General features: G+C 37.9%; 1 protein-coding gene across 2 annotated transcripts in view; it reads left to right on the plus strand.

Annotated features, from left to right (window-relative positions):
* Nucleotides 1-26,234, plus strand: part of STXBP1 (syntaxin binding protein 1) — an 890,876-nt gene that overhangs the window by 798,492 nt on the left and 66,150 nt on the right. The window contains exon 19 of one of the 2 annotated variants that reach the window (XM_044058397.1): nucleotides 13,618-13,741. The exons of the other annotated variant lie outside the window; for it this stretch is intronic. Coding sequence (XP_043914332.1) covers nucleotides 13,618-13,727 — 110 coding nt within the window. The 3' untranslated portion in view covers nucleotides 13,728-13,741. The remainder of the gene's footprint in view (nucleotides 1-13,617; nucleotides 13,742-26,234) is intronic. 2 annotated transcript variants of the gene reach the window in all.

Below are 26,234 nucleotides of genomic sequence, written 5' to 3' on the forward strand. Positions count from 1 at the left end.
ACTTTCTGACCACTAGAACACTTTATGTATATTATGTAATACTTGTTAACCATTTAGGTGGATTGATCAAAGGACCCTTTTTTGTCACAACCCCGAGGCAAAACATTATCATTAGTTTATACAGAGCATACATATAAAATATATTTCCAAAGGGCAAATATACAGTTAGTCAATATATTAGAGTGAATTTTTCAGTAAGAGAGGTAGAGAATCTAAGAGTCATAGTCATTCAAGCTACTAGATAAGTAGAGTAACAACACATTCCTTATACCACTGCAACAATTACACATTACTGATGTCATAAGCCGTTGTCCAATCACAGACGTAAACTGAATGAAACAGTCCATTTAAATATGTCTGGTATCAAGCAAATATGAAAATATATTCATTTAAATAAGAGCAGTATCAAACAAAGAGAAAAACTCTGCAAATAGACAGAAGAGGGCTCAAGCTTGAGGAAGGCAGAAGTCTAGCCTATTGGCCATTGGTACGGCCATATAATAATTTATGAAAACTGCAGTTTAAGAGTGCTTTTGTATCCAAGAAGGCTTGCTTAGGAAGGGTACAATAAAACATATATTCAGGATTATTTATTTGTGAAATATAGATGATCCTACTTCTTTGACCTTGTTTTGTATACAACTGGATGACAGGGGCAAGTCTGCATTAAAGTTTGAGGGGCTGTGCACAGTTGAAGTGTTACACCATGCAGAGGGATGCTAAGAGAGGGAATGCATTACAGTCCTTCTGCATTTGGTGATATGCTTATGATGCATACCCTTAAATACCTCTGTCCACTTATAAAATGCTGTTTTTTTTTGCGGACTGAATTTTATGTTTAATAGTTTATATAAGATAATAATATGTTTGTAGTGCATCTTAATGTAAAACAAATCCTGCAACACTTTTCATGGATTGTTGTGCAGGATTACAATTTTTTAGCTTTTTGAATTTTGTAGAATTTTGTCGTTATAGTCAAGTTCTGTTTTTTTTTTTTTTTTTTTAACTATCCTTCCTGAAGCTATGAATTGCTGATGTATCATTGAATTAAATAGCTTTTTTAGGTTTGGGACTTTTTAATGACACAGAAGATAGTTATATATATTACAGTGTATAGTTTGGGCTCCACAAAATGGTTCTGCCAATTTTAAAAATATTGAGTCTGGATGGAATGGAAACAATTCACTGCACTAGAATTTTACACTGAAATGTTAGGTTTATGTTTATCTGATTGGCCATGTAGGGTATTTATTTATTTATTGCCTTCATTTACAGGAAAAAATCTGACTGGGCAGCAAGCCCCTTTTCAGTGGAAGCCGGGGAGGGAAAGCTCCAATAACATTAAAATATAAACTGTAAATAAATGTATATTGAAGACAGGGGAAGCTGTACATAGTGGATATACAGAAATTATTGGTACACAGTACGGTACTTTCCAGAGATATACAGACAATGTACAGAGAATGCTGTTAGTAGTATATGTACTATTTATGATTTAGTTTTAAATCGAAAATAAGAGAAAAGAAAATAGAATATGAATGTATAATAACAGAATTAATATATTAGTGCAAAACAGAGGAATTAATTAAATGAAAAATAGCAACAGTAGCTTAGTAGAGCAAGGGGTATAGGTAATTGAATAAGGATCAGGACCTCAAAGATGAGGTAGAGGAGAAAGATAAGCAGGTGGAAAGGAAAGAGTAATGGTGGAGAGAACGTTAGGAGTTGTAACAGATGAAGACAAAGCATGGGTAGCATAACTGAAGATCTTACCAGTGGCATGGGATGGGAGAAGGAAGGTAATGTGGGGTGCGAGATCAACAGACAGATGAGTATGGTGGGGGGCAACAAAAAAGGATGAATTAGAGTGGTTGGGGGCAAAAACATAGCCATTAAGGTGTTGTTTTAGGTTGTGTTTAAAGCTTGATGGAATGATATTTTGCCTAAGAGTGAGATGGATGATATTCGAACATTTGCCAACATAGGTAGAGTGTAGGGAATCACTAGCGTGTTTATTTGACTTATTGGTAGTCAGAAGGACTTTGTCGTTATGGCAGAGATATGTATGAGGAATGTAGTGTTGTATGTTTTGTAGAGAGGGGCAGTTATTAAATTTGTGTTTTAATTTTGAGGGCAGTGACTAGCTGAAACTGACTAGAGTCACATGGACTCATGAACATTATGCGGGGACAACACAGAAGACAAACTATATTATGCGGTTACACAGTTTTGTTTATACATTTGTTTTGCAATAATTTTCATGAAATGTATTTTGGATTCATGCTGTACTAGCTCAGTATCATAAGTCAGATGATGGTTGCAGGTGTACTGTTTACTGAAAATAGTTAAAAACGTGCACTGCTAAATTTTAACTCCTTGACTCTTGTGCAGCATTATAAGTTTATAGCTGTGTAGAATTTCGGTATGAAATTTGCAGGGTAATCATTATAATTGAGTCTTCTGTTAAATTGTGTGTAGTATTCCAATTCCTGTTTGTAATTGCTGTTTCATGGTCATTTTTGTAAATGGGATTTTTCATGTGGATGTATGGACGCAATATCATAGTTCAGGATGTCATGGTTCATAGGCAGTATGCTGAAAACTTGAACTTATAGCATTATGTTTTGGCAGAGTTATGGATGCTTATTGAAAATAATGTAAAAAAAGTATATTTATTTTCCAAGTTTTATCAGCTTTCTACCAGAACTTTAATGCTCAGGGTTTCTATAAAAAATGATTTATGGACTGCAGTTTTTATTTCATTGTTGAAGGTATTTTCTGCTTCCTTTGTTAATGACGTGGATAAATGAAACCTGACTTCAGACTCTTAAGTTGCAGGTCAAAGTTAGTGGTGACAGGAAGGAAATGATTGCTATACACATTTTGAAAGCTGTGAAGGAAAAGGGATTTAAGACCAGTTGGAAGGCCTAGGTGGCCAGCATGAGTTTTTTTCAATGAATGGAGAATATTTGATACACAGGTAACAAAACCTTATTATTCAGTTTCCCTTGCTTATTTTCAAAGTCATCTTACCTACTGTAGTTCATTGTATGTGCATTATTTTCAGGGGTGTTAGGGATTTGTCACGGTGACTGGTTCAGCACAGTGTAGCTAGCTTCCTTTTTTATTAGGGTCATAGTTCAAGCACATTTGATCTAGAAAATATGGGCAAATAAAAAAAAAACTTTAAGGTTATTTTTCTATATATCTGTCTAGCTGCCTACATACCTGTCTGTCTGTCCATCTATCATTTAGGCTACTGAGTGGTTTGATGTAACAATATCCTTTGTCAGTCAAAATACAAGCCAAGAACAGAACAGATTTACTGTACAATAGGGTACATATCAGGATTACAAGAAATGGGCCATTTTATTTAGCACTGCATGTTATATGGTTGCAGTGTTTTCAGTTTAACATAACATTCTCATATTCTCTGATTATCCACTTAATCCAATGTAAGGAGATAGAACCTGTCTAAGACTTGAACCATAGGATTTGGACAGATTATTGGCACCACCATCACTAATTGGGCACTGTGGGACTGCCAGTTATCACAATGGCAATAATCTCCAATTTAGATACACAGTAAAGCTGCCCCAAGAAACACCTCATTAGTGGCTAATTACCATGTCTGTGAATTATGCACTGTGTTGTCAGACCTAGCCGCACTAGTGTTCCTGCTTAAGATCATTTATCATTGCTGCACAGGGCCTCACAACTAACACACACACATTCACCTAACACATATTCATAAAGATACGCACTAACACATGTAAGCAACTGCATACATGTAAACATGCCACTTCATATATGCACACCCAGGGAACCCACTCATTCACACACCAATATGCATTCCCCGCACGGGCGCACACACACACACAAACGCGCGCACACACACACACACACACACACACACACACACACACACACACATTCCAGCATTTTGGAGGAGTACTGGTTCATCAACAGCATGTATTTAGGATGTGGGAGTAAACCAGCAAAAAGCTACCCAGACACTGAAAGGATATGCAAACTCCACAGAGAATGTACCATAGCCAGAAATGAACTACAGACCCAAGTGTTGTGAGATAGCAATGCTAACCTGCATGCCATTGATCAATGCTGGCATATTAACATACAGTGATGTAAACATAAGCAGATTCTCCACTGATGTTATTTCCTTTCTGTGGATTTTCACTTGTACATAGGGAAATAAGTTGCAGCCATCTTGAAAGAAGATATTGGATTTTTTTTCTTAAGTTAGGATGTAATAAGATTTGGACAAACTTTCACTTAAGCATTTTTCTCACCAGCAAAAAAATCTTGGAAATCTCTGTCTGCAGTGTAAGAAAAGCTCAGTTTGAGTTTTGGGTGTATTTGTAGCTTTAGATTTTGCCTTAATAAGGCAGTTTTACACATTGATCTGACTACTTGCAAGTTAATGTGTCTGCTGGTTGCACAACCCATGTTCCATGTAAGAGGAACTGAAACATCTTGCAGTAGAGACTGAAATATCAAGAAACGGTTAGTAATATGTAGGGTAGCTTTAATAAACTGTAATCAAATGCTAGACCCAAGGAAGAGGTGTACCATCAAAATTAAATCTCCATTACTAATCAGTTTTCTGCTAACCATTAGAAAGATGAAAAACATCAACATGATTATTCCACACAAAGTCCAGTTGGCATAATGGTTAAGGTCTTCAACTGCCATGCACAAGATACAAGGTTCGATCGTGACCTCTAGCTAATGCCTGTTTGGAGTCTGCATGTTCTCCCTGTGTCCGTTATGTTTTTTCCACCTCCAGAAAACATGTTGAGTATTTCCATCTCAAGCTCACCAATAAATGGAGTTGTGAGCAGCAGCACAGACTCCACCTAGTGCCTTATAGGAGGCAGAGTTGTATAGACCAACTGCTTTGGGCATTTACTGTGGTGTACAGTAACCTCAAGACAGGAGAACACAGATCACAGGCTGCGTGCCCCTTGAAAGTGTAAAATTTGGCTCTAGGTGATTCAGTCATGTTGACTAATGTCACCAGATAGGCATGGGTGTTTGCCAGTGATAAATGGGTTGAGTACCCAGCCAACTCCGACCTACACCAGGGACCCATGCTAATGGTAGGAGGTGTGTATGTGCCCCTATCGGCCAGTGTTTGCCTGCCATAAAGCCCAGCAGCCATCCACTGTCCAGTTGGCTAGCTGCGTTGAGCTAAAAATTGCTACACTTAATATAGATTAGCTGACAGGGTGGAGCTTGGAAGTGGAGGAGGCTGGACTATGTACCCAAGATCCAAGGTGGAAGGGCAGTGCAACAAGGTCAGTTGGCTTGGAATCCAGAGTCTACTACACAGGAGGAGGACAGGCTAGAAAAGGTGTGGGAATTGAAGCCTCAAAAGGCAGTGAGGGATATCATCAGAATTAGTGACAAACTGATGGCGTTCAGACTCCAGCCTAATTACAGGGCAGTATTCATAATCTCAGCCCATGCCCCACATTAAGGTTGTGACAGTGAAGAGTACATTCAGATACCAGTTGCAAGACCTACTAGATAAAGCAGGACAGCATGAATTGGTGTTGATAATGGGTGACTCGAATGTGCATGTTGGGACAGAAGCAACAGGCTATGGAGACAGTGTGGGACAAAAGGAATAAAGAAGGAGAGGCCATTCTAGACTTCTATCTGGCAAATGGATTGATAGTAGCCAAGACATGTCTCAAAAAGAGAGACAGTCAGAAGACTACATACAAGAATGGCCAACATGTGTCTCATGTAGTAAGGAAAGGACATTGGGGTAGAATAAGTGATTGCAAAGTACAACAGTTCAATGAAATATCAGGGCTTTAGCACCCCAAGAAGAGGAGGAAACAGGTGGAAGACCACATACAAGAATGGCCAACATGTGTCTCAGGTAGTAAGGAAAGGACACTGGGGTAGAATAAGTGACTGCAAAGTACAACAGTTCAATGAAATATCAGGGCTTTAGTACCCCAAGAAAAGGAGGAAAGAGGTGAAGCTGAAGAAGAATTGCAGTGCCACAAAAGAGCATGTGTTAGGATTATAGAACAGATATGTGGCTGAGCCAAGGATGGAAATAAGGTACATAAGGAAAGCTGGTGGTGGAATGCAAAAGTCAAGTCATCAAAAGAAAGATGGAGTGCAGGAAAAAATAAGAGATAGAAAGGATGGACCAGGCTAGGAAGGAATACTGGTTGGCTAGCAAAGAACAGGGCATCAGAGTCACTGTACCACATTCTGGAAAGTGACTCAGTAGGTGGCACAAGGTAACTATAGCAGGTTGCAAGGCAAAGACAGAAAGATAAATATTAATGTCAAACACCCTTCATAAGGGATGCCAGCAACAACCTGCTCACAGTCCACAGGAATTCAAAGGCAGATGGAAGGAACGCAACCAGAAGCTTCTGCATGTAGAAAACATGACTGAAGCTGTAATATCACAGACACAGCTTACACTGAGAGAAGAACAGGAGCCCACCCTAGAAGAGGTAAGAACAGCACTAAGGAAAATGAAGTCAAGTAAAGTCAGGGAAAGCAGCAGGCTCGGATGAGGTCATAAAGAATCAGGGTGAGATACGGGAGAAATGGCTCCTGAGGGTACTCGTAGCAGTGTGAAGAGAAAGTTTTATCCCAGATTACTGGAGAATAAGTATACTCATGCCAGTGTACAAGAACAAAGGGGACATCCATAACTGTGGACAGTGCAGAGGCATCAAACTCCTATTACATTGAATAAAAGTTCTGAACAGAGTAATTATAAACAGATACTCACATTAGTAGAAAGTAAGATGGGAGATGAGCAGTTCAGATTCAGATCAGGATGCAACACAACTGACTCAATATCTGCAGTGAGACAGATAATTGAGAAGAAGATGGAGATGAGGAAAGAGTCCAGTTGGACATTCCCAGACTTGGAGAAAGCATATGACAAGGTCCCAAGAAAGCTGATTTGGGCAGTCCTGTGGTGGCTCAAAGTCCTAGAAACATTGGTAGAATGAGTGCTGGCTATGTATAAAGGCCCAGTGACTCAAGTACGGACAATGTTCAGTCTTACAGAGGGGTTCCCAGTGGGAGTGGGTGTGCATCAGGGTTCAGCTCTGAGACCACTGCTATTCATACTGGTGATAGATTACATTAGTAAACAAGTCAGACAGGACAGAGTTGCTGTATGCAGATGATGTGGCATTACAGGCAGGCTCTGAGCAAGCACTGCAAAACTGAAGGCGTGTAGGATGAACCTAAGTACAGATAAGACAATGGTAACGGCAGCAAACTGGAAAAATCAGAAGAAGCTGAGAAATGAAATAGAAGGGAAGGTAGTGGAACAGGTTAACAACTTCAGTTATAAGGTAGGGGTGGTTGACAAGAAGGGAAGTCTGAATGAACAGGTCAAAGCTAGAATCAGAAGGGCTGCAGCCAACTGGCACAGAGTGACAAGTATTGTTTATGACAGAAGGAGGCCAAAGAAGCTGAAAAGTAAGGTGTACAAAACAGTGATGCGACCAGTACTACTGTATAGTACAAAAACATGGGCAGTTAAGGCAGAGCAGTTGTGTATGTTAGAGGTGATGGAGATGAAGAGCCTGAGATAGGTGGTAGGATGCACACTATGGGACTGATGAAGAAATGAGGACTTAAGAGCAGAAGCCAAAGTAGCCCCAATTGCAGAAAAGGTCAAAGAGAACAGATTACAGTGGTTTGAGCACCTGTGCAGAAAAGAAGAAAACAATCTGGTGAAGAAGACTTGGGAAAGACAGGAAGAAGGTAAGAGGAAATGAGGGTGTCCGGCAAAGAGGTAGATGGACTGTGTGAGAGAAGATCTATGACAGTCAGGCATGAGAGTTGAAAAAGGCACGAGTGTGGCATTGAATCGAGAGAGATGGCGACAGTTTACTCGACACGCAGACCCCATGCAGAAAATGGGAAAATGGAAAAAAGGGAGTTGATGATGATGGTTATCATTCCACAGCTCACGGTTTGCAGCAGCGGCCTTAGGTCAACTGGTGCCCTAGGCAAAAGGGTGCCATGGTGCCCCCCACCACATAACCTGCTGCCCCCATCCTGGTCTACCTACACCAAATAAATACTGGAAAAGTGCCCCTAGTAGAGCAGCACCCTAGGCGGCCGCCTAGTTGGCCTATGCCTAAGGCTGGCTATGACCGTTTGCAGGTTTAATACAGTAGATAACACACTTAAAAATGCATAATCTACATCAACAGTCTGGGTTTGATTCCTACCTCTACTCTCCTTTCAGTTGTAATAATAGCAAATGACCTAACTGGACCAAAGCTTCCAGATGTGTCATATAGACAACTTCACCTTCCTGGCCTTAGCCATTAACAAACTGACTAAAGAGAGAAAGAAAAGTCTGATTTATTTTATTAAAAGTCTTGTGACTATGAATCTCCTTCCTCTCTCTCTCAAAGATGTAGCAAATTAGGAATTTTAATCAGATTATGTTATGTGGTTTACCAAAATCAGAAAGTTTGCAAGATGAGATTAAATGATACAAACCAAGATCTACAGAATACAGCCTGTCTGTAATTTATGGCCTTAACACTATGTCAAAAGCTAAAATAATGGAAGTTAAGAACAGCTTATTCATAAATTGATAGTGATGTTTCTTGTGTAGTTCACCATTGGTGCTGGAACATGACATATCAATGAAGTCTGTTTTGTAGAAACAGAATTCACAAAAAATAACTTACCAAATGACATTGTCTGAATCAGTTAAATTAAAAAGACCTAAAAGACTAACCATGATATTTTTGCAGTGGTCATACCATCTTGCACCACTGTATGGTGTGATTTGCCCCACCACCTTTTGTTATATATAACAAAGCTGAGATTGCAAAACCTCATAGAGTTGGAAATACTTAAAAGTCCATCTCCTTAACATTTGTGTGACCTCAAGAGTTATTACATATAAGTAAGGTATATTGAAGGTTGAAGGATCACTGTACCACCTCATGTGTGAGGCTCTTCCTGGTAAAGTTTGATCATAAATCAGTCTCCTTCGAAGTAATGATTATACCTGACCCACCTTCAGGAGCAAAAAGCTTAAACATTTTCTCCAAAGCAAACTATAACCTATTTAGCCTACTGAGGAATGGCATCAATAGTTTCAGACCCCCTGCCAACACTGACAGCAATGACCCCTATACTGAGGTGTACACAAATATCCTGTTGAAACACCTATATACATGTATAGACGCAGCCATAGTGGAAAGGATCAAATGAAGATCCTCATGAAAAAATAAGCCACCCCGGTGGACATCCAGCAAAAATAGGTTATACAATAACAGAAAGAAACTGCTGTCAGAAAAACAAGAGGAACAGTCACAGCAAAGAAAGAACTCCCTCCAAAGCATAAACAAGCATATTAGACATCTTGTAAAGTCCTCTAAAGCTAATTATGAAACTAAATTAGCAGCCCCAGCTAAAGAAAATCACAAAGCATTCTTCAGTTAGTTCTGAAATCTAAAAGGGAAGAGCAAGCTTTGTGTGGAACTAGCTGTGGATGGTAACACTTATACTGAACCTGTGGACATTGCCAACCTGCTGACAGACACGTTAGGTGAAAACCTCATTGCCCTTGTCCCCAGCAATCATACCCCATAACATACCTGTCATCAGTCCTCTGCCTAGTATCTCCAGAGAACAGGTCATAACCACACTCTCCAAAGCCAAAAACACAGCCTGTATGGGACCTGACAATATTCCAGGCTGCCTATTAAATTATTTAAAACAAGGGTTAGCAGAACTGCTGAGCACGGTTTTCAATCTCAGTCAAAGCACTGGCTTTGTCTCAGCTGAGTGGAAAACAGCAATTGTAATCCCCTTGCACAAAAGGAGTCCTTTACTTGACCCTGGGAACCATAGACCCATAAACCTAACCACCCTTATCTGCAAGGCCATGGAGAGAATCATCATGGATCTTATCAGCAGGGATATAGGTAACCTTGAAACTCTTGATGTGACCCAGTTTGGTTTTGTTAAGGGCAGATCTTGCCTGCTAAACCTAGTGGACTTCTTCGAGCATGTCACCAAGGCCCTGGATGAAGGCTAAACAGTTCACACTGCCTATCTCAACCTAGCCAAGGCCTTCGACACAATCCCTCACTCATGCATCACTGAAAAACTCATCCAGGTGGGGATTAACCCTTACATCATTAGATGGGCTGCCAACTGGCTCACAAACAGAACATATACAGTCAAGATTGGGGATGCCAACTCTATTAGTAGACCTGTTACTAGTGGTGTTCAACAGGGATCTGTGTTAGGCCCCATAATGTTTGGTAACTATTTTTCATAAGTCCAAGTTTAAATAGATGGCCTATGACTTACCAAGTTTGCTGATGACTGCAAACTGGTTGCAATTGTTGAATGCCCCCAAAGATGTCAACATACTACAGAATGGGCTTACATAGACAAATGATTGATGTCAAAGCCAAAGACTTAAACTAAATGCAAAAAATGCATTATCATCCCCTTTGGCAAAGTGAAAACCTGCTAACTGCAACATTAATAATATCTCCCTAAGTTCAAACCCAGTGATGAGATATTTAGGAACACAAGTTGATAGCAGCCTTAGTTTTGATCATCAGGTGTTCACAGTACTAAGGAAAGTCTTCTACATTGCACACCTCATAAGGATAGGTATAGCATCCAAAGCTAAGGAGGCTATAACTCTCCTGTACTCAGCTCTCATCAGACCAGTAATAGAGTACAATGCTCCTTTTTGTATGTACCTCACCAGACATCTGCAGCTACTGGAGAGACCTCAGAGGTTTCTCACCAAGAAAATTCAGGATCTAAAACACATGACCTACATGGACAGATTGAAGGATCTATCACTTTACTCAGTATCATATGAACTGCTTAGAGGCGACTTGTGCCTGGCCTACAGAGCAGTCTCAGACCCTGCCTTGATGAAGCTGCTGCACATCTGCAAATGTAATGGGACAAGATTCATTCACTATAGGGATCTTAACCTAGCCTGTGATATTAACAGAACATGCTGGAGAGACAGATATGTCTCCCATAGGTTGCCACTCCTCTGGAACAAATCCTCAATGCATGTAAAAAAGAGCTTCTCAATCACCCTAGTTAAGCGTAACCTGGACAGTTGGATGGGTAACCATACATTTACAAAGGGGGGGGTTCACCTATGTCCCTCTTAGACAGAGGGAGCCAGTGCTGATCTTAGATTTGCCCACAAACATAGACTATATATCTTGGTCTGTAAGGGAACAAGGGTATAACACGGCCAGGCTTGTAGAGGCTTTAGGGCCAATACCCTAGTAACCTCCTGTGATCTTGTGATCCTAAGCCCCTGTCAAAGCTCATCACTGCAAAAATACCATTACTATCTGGATGTTATTAAATGGGTAAATGTGACAGATCTGGAAAATGTCATTTTAGATGTCTGCTTTTGGCAAATCTCATTTGAATAAAACAGGATTAATTGCTGTATCATGCTTCCAACTGAGAAAGTTGCAATTTCTGTTTTCGCCAAGTCCCTTCCAAGGTTGGAAGTTCCCATAATAACATGCCCTGACAGGTGACAAAAAGTATCCTCCACCCAGATTTTCTGGTGTTAATTTAGGTCATTATGAAGTTAAAGGAATATTAGAAGGAAAAAATCGGGAATGAGAGTTTCCCAGTTGATTTAATGATGTGACACTCCCTTCAGGCCTGCAACTTTTAAACCCTTTGGGAGATTTTGTGAAGGTAGAGAAGAATCTGAAGAGTGAATACCACAGGCCAAAATATATTGGCTTCTAGACTGAGAATGTCCCATCATCAACCATAGATAATGCATCACAGGAGATTAAATTATCTCTCAAAGGAGCAACAGAGACAAGATGCATCATCCTATTCCTTCTGTCCTGCTTCACCGAGATGTCATAGTTACCTCTTCAGAAAGGCTAGCATGGCACTGAAAACTCCAACGCATTGTGTTTCGAGCTGCAGTTAAAACAGGTATACTCTATGACTGGTTAGAAGCAGTACTTACTGAGATAAGGCAGTACCTGCCATACACACATAAACACAAACATTCACCCACACAAGGAGCATCTGAAGATACAGGGAATGAGTCAATTTATGAAATAAGTTTTAAATTATCCTGACATTGAGGCATTTATGATTGTTTACAATCCTGTAATTTCAAGTGGTAGAGTTCTAAGAAACGTCAAACTTTTCAGCCTCTTCTATTGTAAATGGCAGTTGTATAATATTTTCCAGTAAAAATGGAGAAAGCAAAGACACAAAGGATACATTATTAATCTTTCATAAAAGCACACTGGATTTGCCTTCCAGGCAAGTTTATTTAAGTGTTAACTATTAAATTATTTAATTATTATGCTTTCTTTATGTAAAATGTAATGTCTTAATAGTGCTCCTGGGCTGGTGAGAGTAAATTTGCATGCATTTCTGCTTGATGTGTAGTTAATAGACCTGCTTGACATCTGTTTTGTGGCTTACCTTTCTTACTTAATTTTGTTGAATGTTCAATTTTTGTGCTGTAGCTGATTTGTTCAAGGAGTTTCTATACAGATGCTGTGTCTCACTGCACCTGGCCTGTATGTCACAGCAGGAAAACAGCAAAGCAAACCTGTGCTGTGAAAGCCTGGACTGAACCTGAAGATGGCCCAGCTGGATCCAACCTCTCAACCTCTTAGAGCAAAAAATCTGGACAAAGCATAAAACGATGGGGGGACAAATAGGGACAGTTATTAAATATTGCCCTTGCAAACTTAGAAAGTTGATAAAATAATAGGTTTTGCATTAGCATTAATTTTCAGAAGGATGTGGAGTCTTAAACTCAAATGTTTGTCATTATTTAATGACTTCAATCCTCAGCTATTTGCCAGAATGGGACAGATTTTAGTAGGAACACACCAAAAATATAAGGCAAAAATCTGGACATTCTGCAAAAACCTGTATAGTTGAGAGCTGTTGTACCCTAGTCAACAAATGTATAAATAAAAATAAATAACACAACATCTTTGTTGCCCTGGTCTCCAAGTTGCCTACTTAGCCATGAGTTTACAAATGATGGGGTTAAGTGGTTTTATCTCTGAAGAGAATTTGATTTGTAAGTCATGACAGGGATCTCTGCTACCACAGCACCTTTTGTTGAGTTGTTTGTTTTTGCGGGGGGGAGGAGCCTTGAGGCAAAGGATAGCAATGTCTTTGCTGTATTGTGACAAATTGGCCAGGTGCATTCATTAATTATAGCGACTTACTCTTTATCGCAGTCTGTGTCCATAAGGCTGAAGGTATGATGTTTTTAATATTGTATACAACTGTTTTTAATATTCTGTGTCTTAGAAATTATTTTATTTTTTTCCCTTCCCTTTACTTGCTTTGTAGAATGCCAGTAAAGATAAAAAGGATAATGTGACTCTTGTTTTGACATGTAATGCATGCAGACATTTCTAATTTGCCTTCTGTAGGCTGTCTTCTCTATCTGTCTCACCTGCTTACTTTTGTAGGAAGCTAATATTGGAACAAAATGGCATGCAATTATGTATATATAAAGAAGTACACATGTAGATATTTTAAAGTCAGCCACCCTCTGTTCTCTCACAGGTTCCACCCACATTCTAACTCCCACCAAATTTCTTATGGACCTTCGACACCCGGACTTCAGGGAGTCCACTAAGGTCTCATTTGAGGATCAGGCTCCCAAAGAGGAGTGAAAGACCATTAAAAAGTAAAAGCAGCTTACTGAAAAAAGAAACTCTTCTACTCTGAAGAGTTTTCTTTCTTTAATAAAATTTCTTCTTTTTGCCTTACAGATGAGTTATTGCTTGCAAGTTCAAAAGAGATGATTGAAATCTCTTGTATTTTTATGTCTGTATCAGATGAACACCACTTAAAGAGGAATACTGATGAACTGTAACCTTATGTGTCAGAAAGTCTGTGTGTGAAGTTCTTGTAAATGAGGACTTAGGATTAGACTGGAACTGAAACAGTGTGAAGATGACATTGAAATGTCTACCCCATATTAAGACTAATGCCACATTTTTATGAACCACAAGCTGTTGTCATCTCAAACCACTTGCACACCCGTGTGCATACATGCATGCCTGTGCACACACACACACACACACACACATGCACATACACACTGAAAAACATAACTGACAGACTAACTTGCATTCAATATATTGCCAGTATACTAGTGTCCCATGTTTTTAATACAGTATAAATCTACATAAATACTTGTTATAGTTAGCATTTTCTTTGAATTCATTGGTCACTGCAGTTTATTCCCTATGTTTTCTCTGATCTTTCATTGTGACATCATAGTCTGTGACCAGGATGTTACACAATCAGGGCCACTTTAGAACCTAATGATTTTGTAGTATGGAAGTGAGTATATAAACCAAATTACGGCAGCCTCACAAGTACATGTATTTATGAAGACAACTACTACTCTGGATCCAAATACGTCCAAAGGATTAATATCCATTTTAGGGAAGGGATAAGTTTCCTAAGTGCTGTCTGCTTCCAGCTAAGTATTAATCCAATGAAACAAATAACTTCAAAGTTGTTACTTTTATTGGTTTTAACTATAGCCCTGTCTTATGATTCCTTACTTTCTACTGCCATCTTGAAGCCATTCTTTATGATTCTATCACAAATGTCAAATAGCAAAAATTCAGTATTAAAACACCGAGTCCATTCTGCCAAAACAAAACATCAACTTATTGGCATAAGCTTTACCATGGATCCTGGGGGGGGGGTTCAATGCACAGAAGATTAATTACAGATTATATGGAAGCAAAACAGTTATTATGTAAAACCAACTGGAGTGACGTGTTCAGTGGAAAAACTGCAGGTGGAATGTGGAAAGTTTTGAAAGAGAAACTGAGTGCAAAAATTCAAAAAAATGTTTAACATCAGGATCTAGGCATAAAACGTCAGGGGGATATAGTTTCATAAGAACAAGACAACTCATTCAGGTGAGAGACAAAAAATATAAGAAATTGAAGAGATGTTAAACTACAACTTTGAAAACTGAAATAAACAAGCTGGACAAACAAATTAAGCATAGTGTTTAACAAGATCAAGAAAAATTTGAATAAAATTTATATAAAGATATTGAGCATAATAGGAAACCTTTTCATAGATGCATAATATATGGAAGGAGTAAAGACATACAAACTGATAAACTGTGTAGATTCTAAAATTTACTCTCAGACTCAACAGATTTTATATATACAAAATCTTATGCAAAACAGTTTGGCTGCACAAAGGGGGTGATAAGTCATCCTAGTGACATCCAGGTAACCTCAGATGCTGGAATCAATTTAGATTATATTGAAAAGAACTGCACAAACTGGATCCAAACAAAGTAAAGGGAGGAGATAGAATAGTAATAATGACCTGAGAACACTCCAGCAAGAACTTACAGTACCATTGTATCTGTTATTTACTAGGTCATATAAATATGGGGAGATTCCTCAAGATTGGAGGCATGTGCTTATTAAACCTGTCTTTAAGAGAAAAGGGAGTAGGGCAAATCCAGAGTCATACAGACCCTTACGTCTACTTTCAGGTTGTGGAAGATAATGAAGAAGGTAATATTGGATAAGTCATTGTCAGAATTGAATAGGCTGGGACTTGAAACCATATATCATCATGCATATGTTGAAAATAGATATATTACCATCTGTAACATGCTGTTCTATAACAATATAGTAACAGCTGTGCATGAAAATTGTGCTGTGATGTAATTTATATAGATTTAACTTCAGCATTTAACAGGGTCATACACAAAACACTGATCAGTAAACTGGATAGCTGCATGGCTTTCAAATAGGACATGGCAAGTATCATACAGCAATTGGACAGGTGAAGTTCTTGGTTACAGTCAGTGTGTCCCACAGGTCTCTTTTCTAGGCTCTTACTTGTTTAGATTGTATCTTTCAGACCTAACTTTTTCATCTGAGGTGTTTTGCAGTCTATATGCAGATGACCTGAAATTGGGTAAACTGATTACATTTGTTACAAGTAAGGCATGTCTGCAAAAGAACTTGACTAAATTGACCGTTTGGGCACAGGAGAATAGTATGCTGATAAATACATTAAAAACTAAGCATTTGAGATTTGGGAGACATAAATTGAAAGGGGAATATTTAGTACAGCACACAGTGATTAAAACTGTAGATACATTAAAGCAAGTACTAGTTCAGATATTCTTAAGAACAGCATGGACACTTATTATGGGATCAAGTGTTTTGGTATACTGAGGGGCTAAAGGGCATTAATGCCCATGCTTGAAATATTTGCATGTATGTATGTATTTTTGTCTAGCATTTAGCAGTTGATTAAATGGGATCTGGTTAAACTCTGTTGACTAATCCTACATCAACCCAATACCACTCCACATTGCAACCCTTTATAACATGTTATAAGGGTTATTTATTTATTATGAATACACCAAACCTACATTTTATAACACTAGAATAACCCCCTTAATAGAATTAAACAGAGACAGAATAACATATTACCCTACTAACAATACTGCCTGCTGTCAGCAACTTAGACTCAGAAATGGAGACATTATTTAACTGTCAATGCTGGATCTGATAGGAGTGGGTTCATCCTCAGTAACTCCCACGGTTAAGACCTCAGGTATAAGTACCACTTAGTATTTCAAAGATTCCCTGTATGCTTCGTACTTCTTCCCTCCCATAATGCACTGCAGTAGGTTTCATCTCTGGAGCTTTGTTGCCACACTTCTGTCACCATCAGTTTCTTGAATGGTCCTATGCTTCTTTGGCATTTTCTGCCTTTCATAGGTTCATAGGTAGGTACTAGGCTATTGGCCCTAGGGCCTACATAAGCCACCCAAGAAAATTATTTTCCTGTGCCCCTGTCGAGCAGAGCCACAGAAGTGATCCCTGAGGTAAATTTCCTATCTCCCATCCAATCATCAAGAATTTTCTTGAAGAGTGCTAATGAGGAGCTTTGTTTGATATAGATAGGTAGTTTGTTCCAGAGTATGGGAAGCCTCTGGGACAGGAATCTATTCCTCCAACATGTTCTGTTTATTGTGGTGACAAAGTTTAGGTCCCTAGAGCGTGTAGCTGGGAGGGATTGGGATTTCTTCAAGCGGAGCATGTCCAACAGCTTTGGGTTGGACATAGCTTTGTATGTTAGGCAGAGATTGCCTCTGAGTAGGCGATATGTTACGGAGTAAAGCTGGAGTTTTTTGTGACGTTCTGCATAGGGCATCTATTTGAGGCTGGTAATCTTCTTTGTGAGGTATTTATGCGGCCTTATCAGTTGTTGTAGATGTCTTGTGAGGTACATACCAAAAGGGGCATTGTACTCTAAAATGGGTCTAATGAGTGATGAGTGGAGGGGAACAATGACCTCTTTTTTCCTGGATGAGAAACCTTTTGTGATGAGGTGTGCCACGTAGAAGGATTTCCTGACTACTGTGGCAATGTGATTATCAAAGGAGAGGCTACTGTCCACCTATATCACACTTTCAGTGTTAAGTAGACTACCGCCTATGTGGTAGTTCATGGGTACAGAGTTTTTACCAAAAGGGATGACAATGCACTTTTTGTCATATTAGCATAATGGGAAGACTGATGGTACCACCTCAGTAAGAGCCTTTCTTCCTTCCCCACCTTAGTATGTGTTCTGAGTTCCTTAGCTTTCACTGGCCTCAGCATGTTATGAAGAAGGAAGCTACTGGAGTGCTTTATTGCATGGGGAAAGATCGCACTGCAGTTTGGGAAGGATTAGACTGCCTGCATCCTTAATCATAGAAGATACTGAGGATGGATCCACTCCCCCAAACTTGTCATTATGATATGTATATAACTGCCATTTTTGAGCATAAAAAGGGAGTGCTTTGTGCAGGATTCCATGGTGCATTCTCCAGGTATTACCACCTAGTAGCGACAAGGTAGAATGGAATTTGCTACTCTACAAAAAGAGTGTAATGCAAAGGCCTGCAAAGAGGTGTAAAAATATTATTGTATATCATTTGCTGTCATCACCATTGAGGACTGGAAAAAGACAGGCCACGTACTTGCAGGGTAACAGCATGACATTACAATATTTATTTATTTATTTATTTATTTATTTAATTATTTATTTAAATTTGTTGACCGGGAGTGTCCGATTGGACGTGGGTCCATTTTCAGCGGAGGCCCGGGGAGAAAAGCTCCAAAGTAAAATAAACAGACAGTAGTTACATTGGATTACATAGTGATTAACAATTTAACATAGAAATTACTTACAACATATTTACAGATGAAGAACATAGTACATCAGTAGACAACTAGAATCTTTATCTGTGAAGTACATAACAGGCATTAACAAATGTAACAATGAGAAGTTCCTGCTGTATAATAAGTACTAGGCTTATGAGCATCTGAGCTTGCTATCATCAAGGTAGTTAGTTGAGATGAAAGAAAGGTAGTAGTTGGATGGGGTGGATGATATAATAATATAAATGTATATAATATAAGTACATTATGTTAACACTGACTCAGACATTCTTGGACCACATGGTTCTGTGGTGGTAATAGATAAACTAAGAATAGATTAAGCTGCTGTTGCTATTATGATAACAGTCACTGTGTGTGTGTGTGTGTGGGGGGGCTAATATATTAAATGGAAAACATTTGAAATAGTTTCCATTAAACAGAGACCATTCATTGTACTATAGTTTTGCAGTGGTCAGTGTCAGTGGCAGAAGAGATAGCAGAAGGCTGTGAGTTCTATTCCCACACTAGGTTGATTGATTGCTGACAATGAAGTGCAGCATACATCAGGTGCTGCGCTCCTAAATTTGTCATCCTTCAAATGAGATGTTAAACCAAGGTCCCATTTGCTTGAGTTGGTGGTAGCCACTTGGGTGTAAAAGATCCCACTGCATCCATCAAAAAGAGTAGGAGCCCTTTATTGAGCACATTATTTATAATGTTTACACTATTTACAATAGTTTACAAAACATTCATAATAACTTACAATCTTCTCATCTTTTATTGACATTAATCTGCATTTATCCATCTCTCATCATGTAACAATCACGTTTGGAACCCCACTCATATTCTCACAAACAAAATCTTATTATTTTAATGTTTGCCAGCATCCATTTTCCATTAAACTTTATCTCTTTCAATTCTTCATTCCATATTATCTATATAATATAAAACATCTTCCTATTTGCATTAGATAGTCCTTTCTTTTACTTTTATAATAACCATATTTAAGAATGTCCATATTAATATTTTCCACATTTTTATCCCTTTCAAATATTTTTTCACATAACTTCTCCTATACTGTCTTCACTCTTCTAATTTTTAAAAAAAAGAAAAACATGCTGTGCTGTTTCTACTTCCCCACATTGGTTACGTATTATTTCATCTATCTTTTTATAAGGCATATTCCCTTTCACTGGTAATTTTTTATAGACAGTCTCCAAAGAAAATCTTTACATTCTACATATTTTTGCTCGAGTCCATTCTTACTTTAATCCTTTAATTTTCTCTTCCTCCATTTTCCCATGGGTAAATACAATACCATTTGTTCATACCATTCTTATGCCATATTTTTCTTATATCTCCCCTATCTTTATTTTCCACAGTATTATTTTCCTTGATATTCCCTTCTCCATTCATACATTCTTTTCATCTTTTAAGTTTACTTATCATATGCCATATTTCTTCATATTTGTTTTTGTAATAATTTACTTATTAGTGACTCAATATCTTCTTTTATCCATCTCAGCACTTTATATAAATTTAGTGATGCAGCAGAGACCACAGGATTTATTAGTCCCAACCCTCTATCTTCCTGCTTAACATATAATATATATTATGATTCCCCATGTAAAGATAAAAACAATTGTCATTACTTCTTTTTCGTACGTTGTAAGGATATAAAGTACACTGGTCACATATGCAATTTTACCTAATAACGCAGAATTTACTAAATGCACTGTTTTTGTAGGACAACGGGTTCACTACATAAGACCGAAAACCCATAATACCGACGCCCATAATCCCGAGACCAGATACCCGAAAGATGAGAAGACCGGAAGACCAGATGCACAAAATTTAAAATCCTGAACACTCCACTAAACATACACCACACACACACACACACACACACACACACACACACACACACACACACACACACACACACACACACACACACACCTTCACCTGAAACACAAACACACAAACCTACAGTACATACAAGCAGGGGGACAAGCACCCCGGCACCCTCCCACACCCTCCCTACTTAAATATTCTAACTCCAAGGTCACACTACACAGAAAAACACACAAAAATACCACCACACACCTACATTCCCCTTGCACACACACATCACAGTCACAACACACACTTACACACACATTAAAGCCCCTAACCAACACACTCAGACATAGATACTTACCTGACCTTCCACCTATCCATTCACAAACGGCAACGCCAGAAGCGCTACTTCAGCATCTCCGAACTTCGGGATTTTGAAATTCGCACTTCTGGTCTTTCGGTATTTAGGGGTTTCAGCTATATGGTCTTGAGATATTGAAATTCGATATTTCAAAATTTCGAGATTATTTAGTGAACCCGGGACAGCTTATATGTTTTCCAGGATGAATGCATATTCTTTATTTTTTCCCATTGTTGATCTTTAACTATTTCACTCTCAAATCTTATTCCTAGTTGTAGTATTATTTAATTCATATTAAATTCAATAGTCCCTATTTTACACTCATTTCCTAAATATTTGCTCTTTTCTGTATTTAAGGGTAAACCAATTGCCTCCAAATATTCATTTAAATGACTAATGGCTACCTTCATCCATACTTTATCTTCTGTGACTAACAAAATATTATCCATGTAAGATAATATGACTGGTAATCTAATTACTTTTATTGTCCTATATTCTGCTACTTCCAGTTCCACATTCATCTTAACAACTATATTCATCACTAATATAAGTAACATGCTACTTGCTGGACAGCCCTGTCTTATACCACTTTAAAATCTACCTCAGACTTAGCTAACCATTTACTAACTCCTTTACTTTATGCTGTTTCTATGCTGAATAATATATCTTTCTAATTCTCTCACTTATAAGCTTTCATTATATCCCATAATATTTTATATTGTACCATAACAAACGCCTTTTTTAAGTCACCTACTAATATTTTTACTTTTGTCTTTCTATTCATTATTTCATCCACTACTTCTCTTATTGTCATCAATAATTTTTGGATTCCTTTCCCTTTTATACTGTATATTGTATCTCCTATTATTTTACCTATCTTGTTTTCTATTCTTTTCTGTATTATTTTTGTAAAAAAAAAATACAATCTGTATTATTAAGTACTATTGATCTCCAATTTCATATGTCATTCCTTACTCCTTTTTTCTATAAAAACTTCTTTAATCCAACGCATACTTCTTTTGGCCTTTAGCCTTTCTCTAATCATTCATTTAATACTTTCACAAACTCCTTTTCTGCTATAGTTGCATATTCATATACATGTGATATTCTACCCCATCTGGTCCTGTGGCTGATCCTAAATTAACTAATTTTAATATATTATTTAACTCTTATGTTGTTATTCTTTTTTTAGTTCTTTGTTATCCTGTTCTATCTACTTTTTCACTGTCCATATTTTCCTTTTTGTCTTTCTTTCTTCAGACATATTTTAATATGTTGTATAATTGTATTTTTTCATGTTGACTGTTAATTTCTCCTTTTTCATTTCTCTTATTACAGTTTTGATCTCTTTCACCATCCCACTTAAATGTGAAGCTAATTCTTCCCTTTTTCCTTGCAAAACTATATTTGTTTAAACATTGGACTTTTGATCTTTTCTTGATTCATTTCATATAGCTTTTTTCCTTCCCGAAATATTCTTTTTTTTGTTCCTTAAGTCCAAAAATGCTTCAAGGCTTACTTTTTTATATTTCTTTGTCTTTACCTATTTTCCTTTTGCGTCTTGACACTCCAAATAACATTGTTTATACTTTTCTTTAAAACTTAACCACCATTGTATCAAATCGTTGTACTATTCCTGCACACCCACGTGATAGTTCCATAACTGCATAATCATTTCTTCCCCCTTTTTATCCCATGCTTTTTCATTCAGTCGTTTAATTCCTTTTCCTATTTTTATATACTCACCTCTTTCCTGTAACTCTATCCAAATAGCCAAATGGACTGAAAAGCCTGTATTTAATGTTCCTTCTTTTATTTATTTTAGACTTTCTGAAATAATAAAATGATCCATCTCTGTTCTTAATCGTCCTGTACTATATGTACATTGTTTATTATCCCAAATATATAGTTTTCCACATCTGATTACTTCTACTATTATATTTACATCACTACCCCCTTTTTTCTTCTTAAATCACAATTAGAATCCATCTATCCACAATACCTTTTTCGTGTTTTTTTGCACATGGGGTCAGGGTGCCACTTCAACAGTGACAATCATCTAGAGCCAAGGTTTACACCGCCAGGTGACTAGCTCTGCCATGTTAGTTCTTCCACACCACACACTGACATGCACACTCACACCTACAGTGAATTTTGAGTGTCCAATCCACCTACTGCATGTCTTTGGAATGTGGGAGAAAACTGCAGTACCTAGATGAAACCCACATGAACACAGCGATGACATGCAGACTCCACACAGAGGGCGCCCTTGCCGGGAATTGAACCGGGGGGGCCCCTTGCTGTGAGACAAATTAAAATCACCTACTAATATTATATCTATATTTACACTTATGTAATCTAAAATCTTCTTGAGTATACCTTCTGTTTCTTATTTTGCGACGTGCAGATACAGCTTTTATGCTATATACATACTCTTTCCATCTCAAGTCTACTACTGTTATTCTGCGTATTATTAACAATGTAATATCCAAAATTATCACTGATTTCTTGTATAATATTCCTATCCCTGAACACATTTCTTTTCCCAAATTCCCGATTATCTCATCCCCCATATTTTTCTGTTTGTAATCTCTCCTGTTCTGTTACCAATCTTGTATCTTTTAATGTAATCCCATCCATATCATGCATTATACACCATTCTAAGACATGGCTTGAATTCTCAGTTTTTCTTTTTCTGTATTTCATACTTCTCTTTCAGTTGTTCCCTCACTTTTTATCCTTTCCCTTTCTTATTTTCCTTCGTACTTAAAGCTACGTATTTTTTCTTATATTTACCATTTTACATATAACATTTTTCTTCCTTTCACTACTCTCCAACGACGTCTTCTTCTCCTTCACTTATCTCTGGTACCACCTCATTTTCTTCCTTCCATTTTATCTTTCCTTTTACTTCGTCTGTTCTATCTCCTTATTTTCTGTCAATGACTGTTTGTCTTGCTCCTTCACTTGTTCTTCCTCTTTCTCTATCTATTGTTCTGTATTTCTTTCTTTCTCCTCCTCACTTTACAATCCATCCATAAATATCCATTTTTTTCACTTTTAAAACACTTCAGTTCACATCGTTTTGCATCTTGGCCCACCTTACCACAGATGTAACATTTCCTTTTATCACAATTGTTAATTATATGATCATTTTTTCCACCAAAAAAAAAAAGTTTTCTATTGTCCCAGTATTTCATTGTGCCTTTATTGCCTTCCACATTTATCATACTTGGAATATGCACAATTTTTTTCATTTTCCATTTTCAATACATTACATTCACAGCCCCCCAGTCCATAAACCATTATTGTCATAGATTTTAGCAATATCCATAACTTCTTACATACAGTCTTTTACTGTCTCTTTTCCAACTTCAGTTCAAAATTGTATATAGATTTTCTTTTCTGTTTCTCTTTTAAATACTTGAAATACATATAAATTTCACGGGTTACAGTTTTTCTTCATATTCCACTAAAAACTTTCCATGCACTGCCCAGTTTCAAAAATAATGTCACCAAACTTGTCTTTATTAATATGAATGTTGTTCTTCTTTCGGCTTTTCCCGGTTAGGGGACTCCACAGCGGATCTCCGGTCTGCTAATTATTGGCAGTAGATTTTTACGGTGCCGAGGTGCCAGCTCAACGCCCAACCTTCAACGAAGGCACGCCCATTCTATGCATGTCTTTTGAATGCCACTCGACCGCGGGGAGGACATGCAGACTCCACACAGAAGGCGCCCTTTTTTCTTTTGGAGAACTGCCTAAGGATGTTATTATGTTGTTCCAAATATCATGCCTGTCTATCCCTTTATCTTTTTTACTGTTTATGTTTACTAAGAATTTCCCTTTTTTTACTTGTTCTTTTTCCTCATTATTTTCTTCCCCTTCATATGTTTTTTTTTTCCTTCAACAAATCCTCTCCTTCTTCTTGTTGTATATTGTCCATTATTTCTGCCCACGATATAGCTGTTTCACTGTCTGGCTCACTTTGTATCATCAAATCTTGTAATAAATCATCCTGCAACCCTCCCAACTGAAGGGCTGTAATTATACATCCACTCTGGCCCTCATTCTCCTCACCAAACAAATTACGCTGGAATAACTCCCGAGTATCTTGTGAAGGTTTGACCACCTTTACCATCTCTCCCCTCATATTACTAGCATCTGCTCTACCCACAGTTACTTCTACTGAAAGCTCAATCACCTTCCTGGTATCCACACTGGCAGCTGCAAGACTGCCTTCTTCCTTCATACATCTTGTAAATGCTTTGCACCTAGTGTTCCCGCCGATCCGTCCCCCACTCTCGCTCAGTCATCCTGCATAAACAAACCTGGACTACATGCTGCAAATATAGTATATCAGCCATTTTTCTCCCTGCTTCTCTGGGCTGCCACAGTGCCCAAAACAGAAGCAGGAAGTACCACCATGAAATGGAACCTATTCTCACCAAAGCAGATTAGGCCAAGTTCCTTGATACTTGGGCCACATTTCCCCTAGTATTATAAATTTCACTTCTGATCTCCCCTGAAAAGAAGCTACTAGCCTAGTGGAACTAACCCATTCAACAAAGGATCAATAAAATACATAAAAAGTTGTTTTTACCCTGAAGGGTAAAATGTAATGTGATGCTGCCTGTTTACTGATGTAGAATCGGAATGTGAGCTACATAAAGTCAGTTTGGAAGGACAGTAGGCAATAAATATCTAAGTGCAATGTAGAATTGCAGTAGTAGTCGTAGTCGTCTTCTTAGAAATGTGCCTGACAAGCAGTAATATAAATTAGGAAGGAAGTAAGGTGGGTGCGTGAATGGCAGGGTCTGGAACTCTACTGGCAGAATTTACCATTGAATAAAACAGTATTTAATGTCAAATGTGAATACAAATTAGTGAGTAACACATGTAAGACATGTAAGCATCCTTAGTGACACTATTCCATGCTTGTAAAATGTCCTTGTTTACTTCTGTTTCTGGTCACCAACCACCCAGTACCTGGAGGCCTGCCACACACCCCCTGTCCTTCTGTTGCATCCATGGCCTATCTGCATAATTCATGTCAACTACACTGTTCAGATAAACTTATCCTACTACTTTATTTCACACCGTGCTTCCACCTTCCCAAGTAGTATGTCAAACCTTGTGCAGTGTTTTTATTAGTCACTCCATTCAGTGAAATTTAGAACATCTGGAAAAAGATTGTTAGAGTCATGCAGTCTAATTGTACCTTGCACCTGGGCCATTTAATGTACTGACTAATAAAATATACTTAAATGGTTTATTACATAGCCATGAGCTGTTTAATGGGTTAGTAATGCATTTAATGTTAAAGAAGAACTAAGATAAGCCTCATACCTTAACCCACCTTGCATTTATCACCATCACAACATTATACAGTGCTTTTTTACTTAATTGCCATAGCTTTTAATGCTTTCTTTTTTGAATAATTCCTTGTTTTTCAGTATGCCTCCTTCATTTATCTTCTCCTTATAGTAATTTTTTTGCCTCTAGTATTTTTTTATTTTATTTAATACACCCCACTTTTCTTCAGCACACACTTGTAAATAAGCCAGGTTAGCTCAGTCCACATTCACTGCTAAAACATTTGAATGAGTAGATTAACAGTAGAGTTGGCAATGACCACAGTGCTACAAAGTTGTGAGTCATAACACATAGTGAATTAAACAGGCCCACCAGAAATATTGAAATTCAAAATGGAAGTGATTTGCAGAGCATGTAGAATTCAGTAGGCGAATACAAATGAAATGCTCAA

This window comes from Protopterus annectens, chromosome 16.part0 (genome assembly GCF_019279795.1).
Source record: "Protopterus annectens isolate FY-2018-M chromosome 16.part0, PAN1.0, whole genome shotgun sequence".
NCBI lineage: Eukaryota > Metazoa > Chordata > Ceratodontiformes > Protopteridae > Protopterus > Protopterus annectens.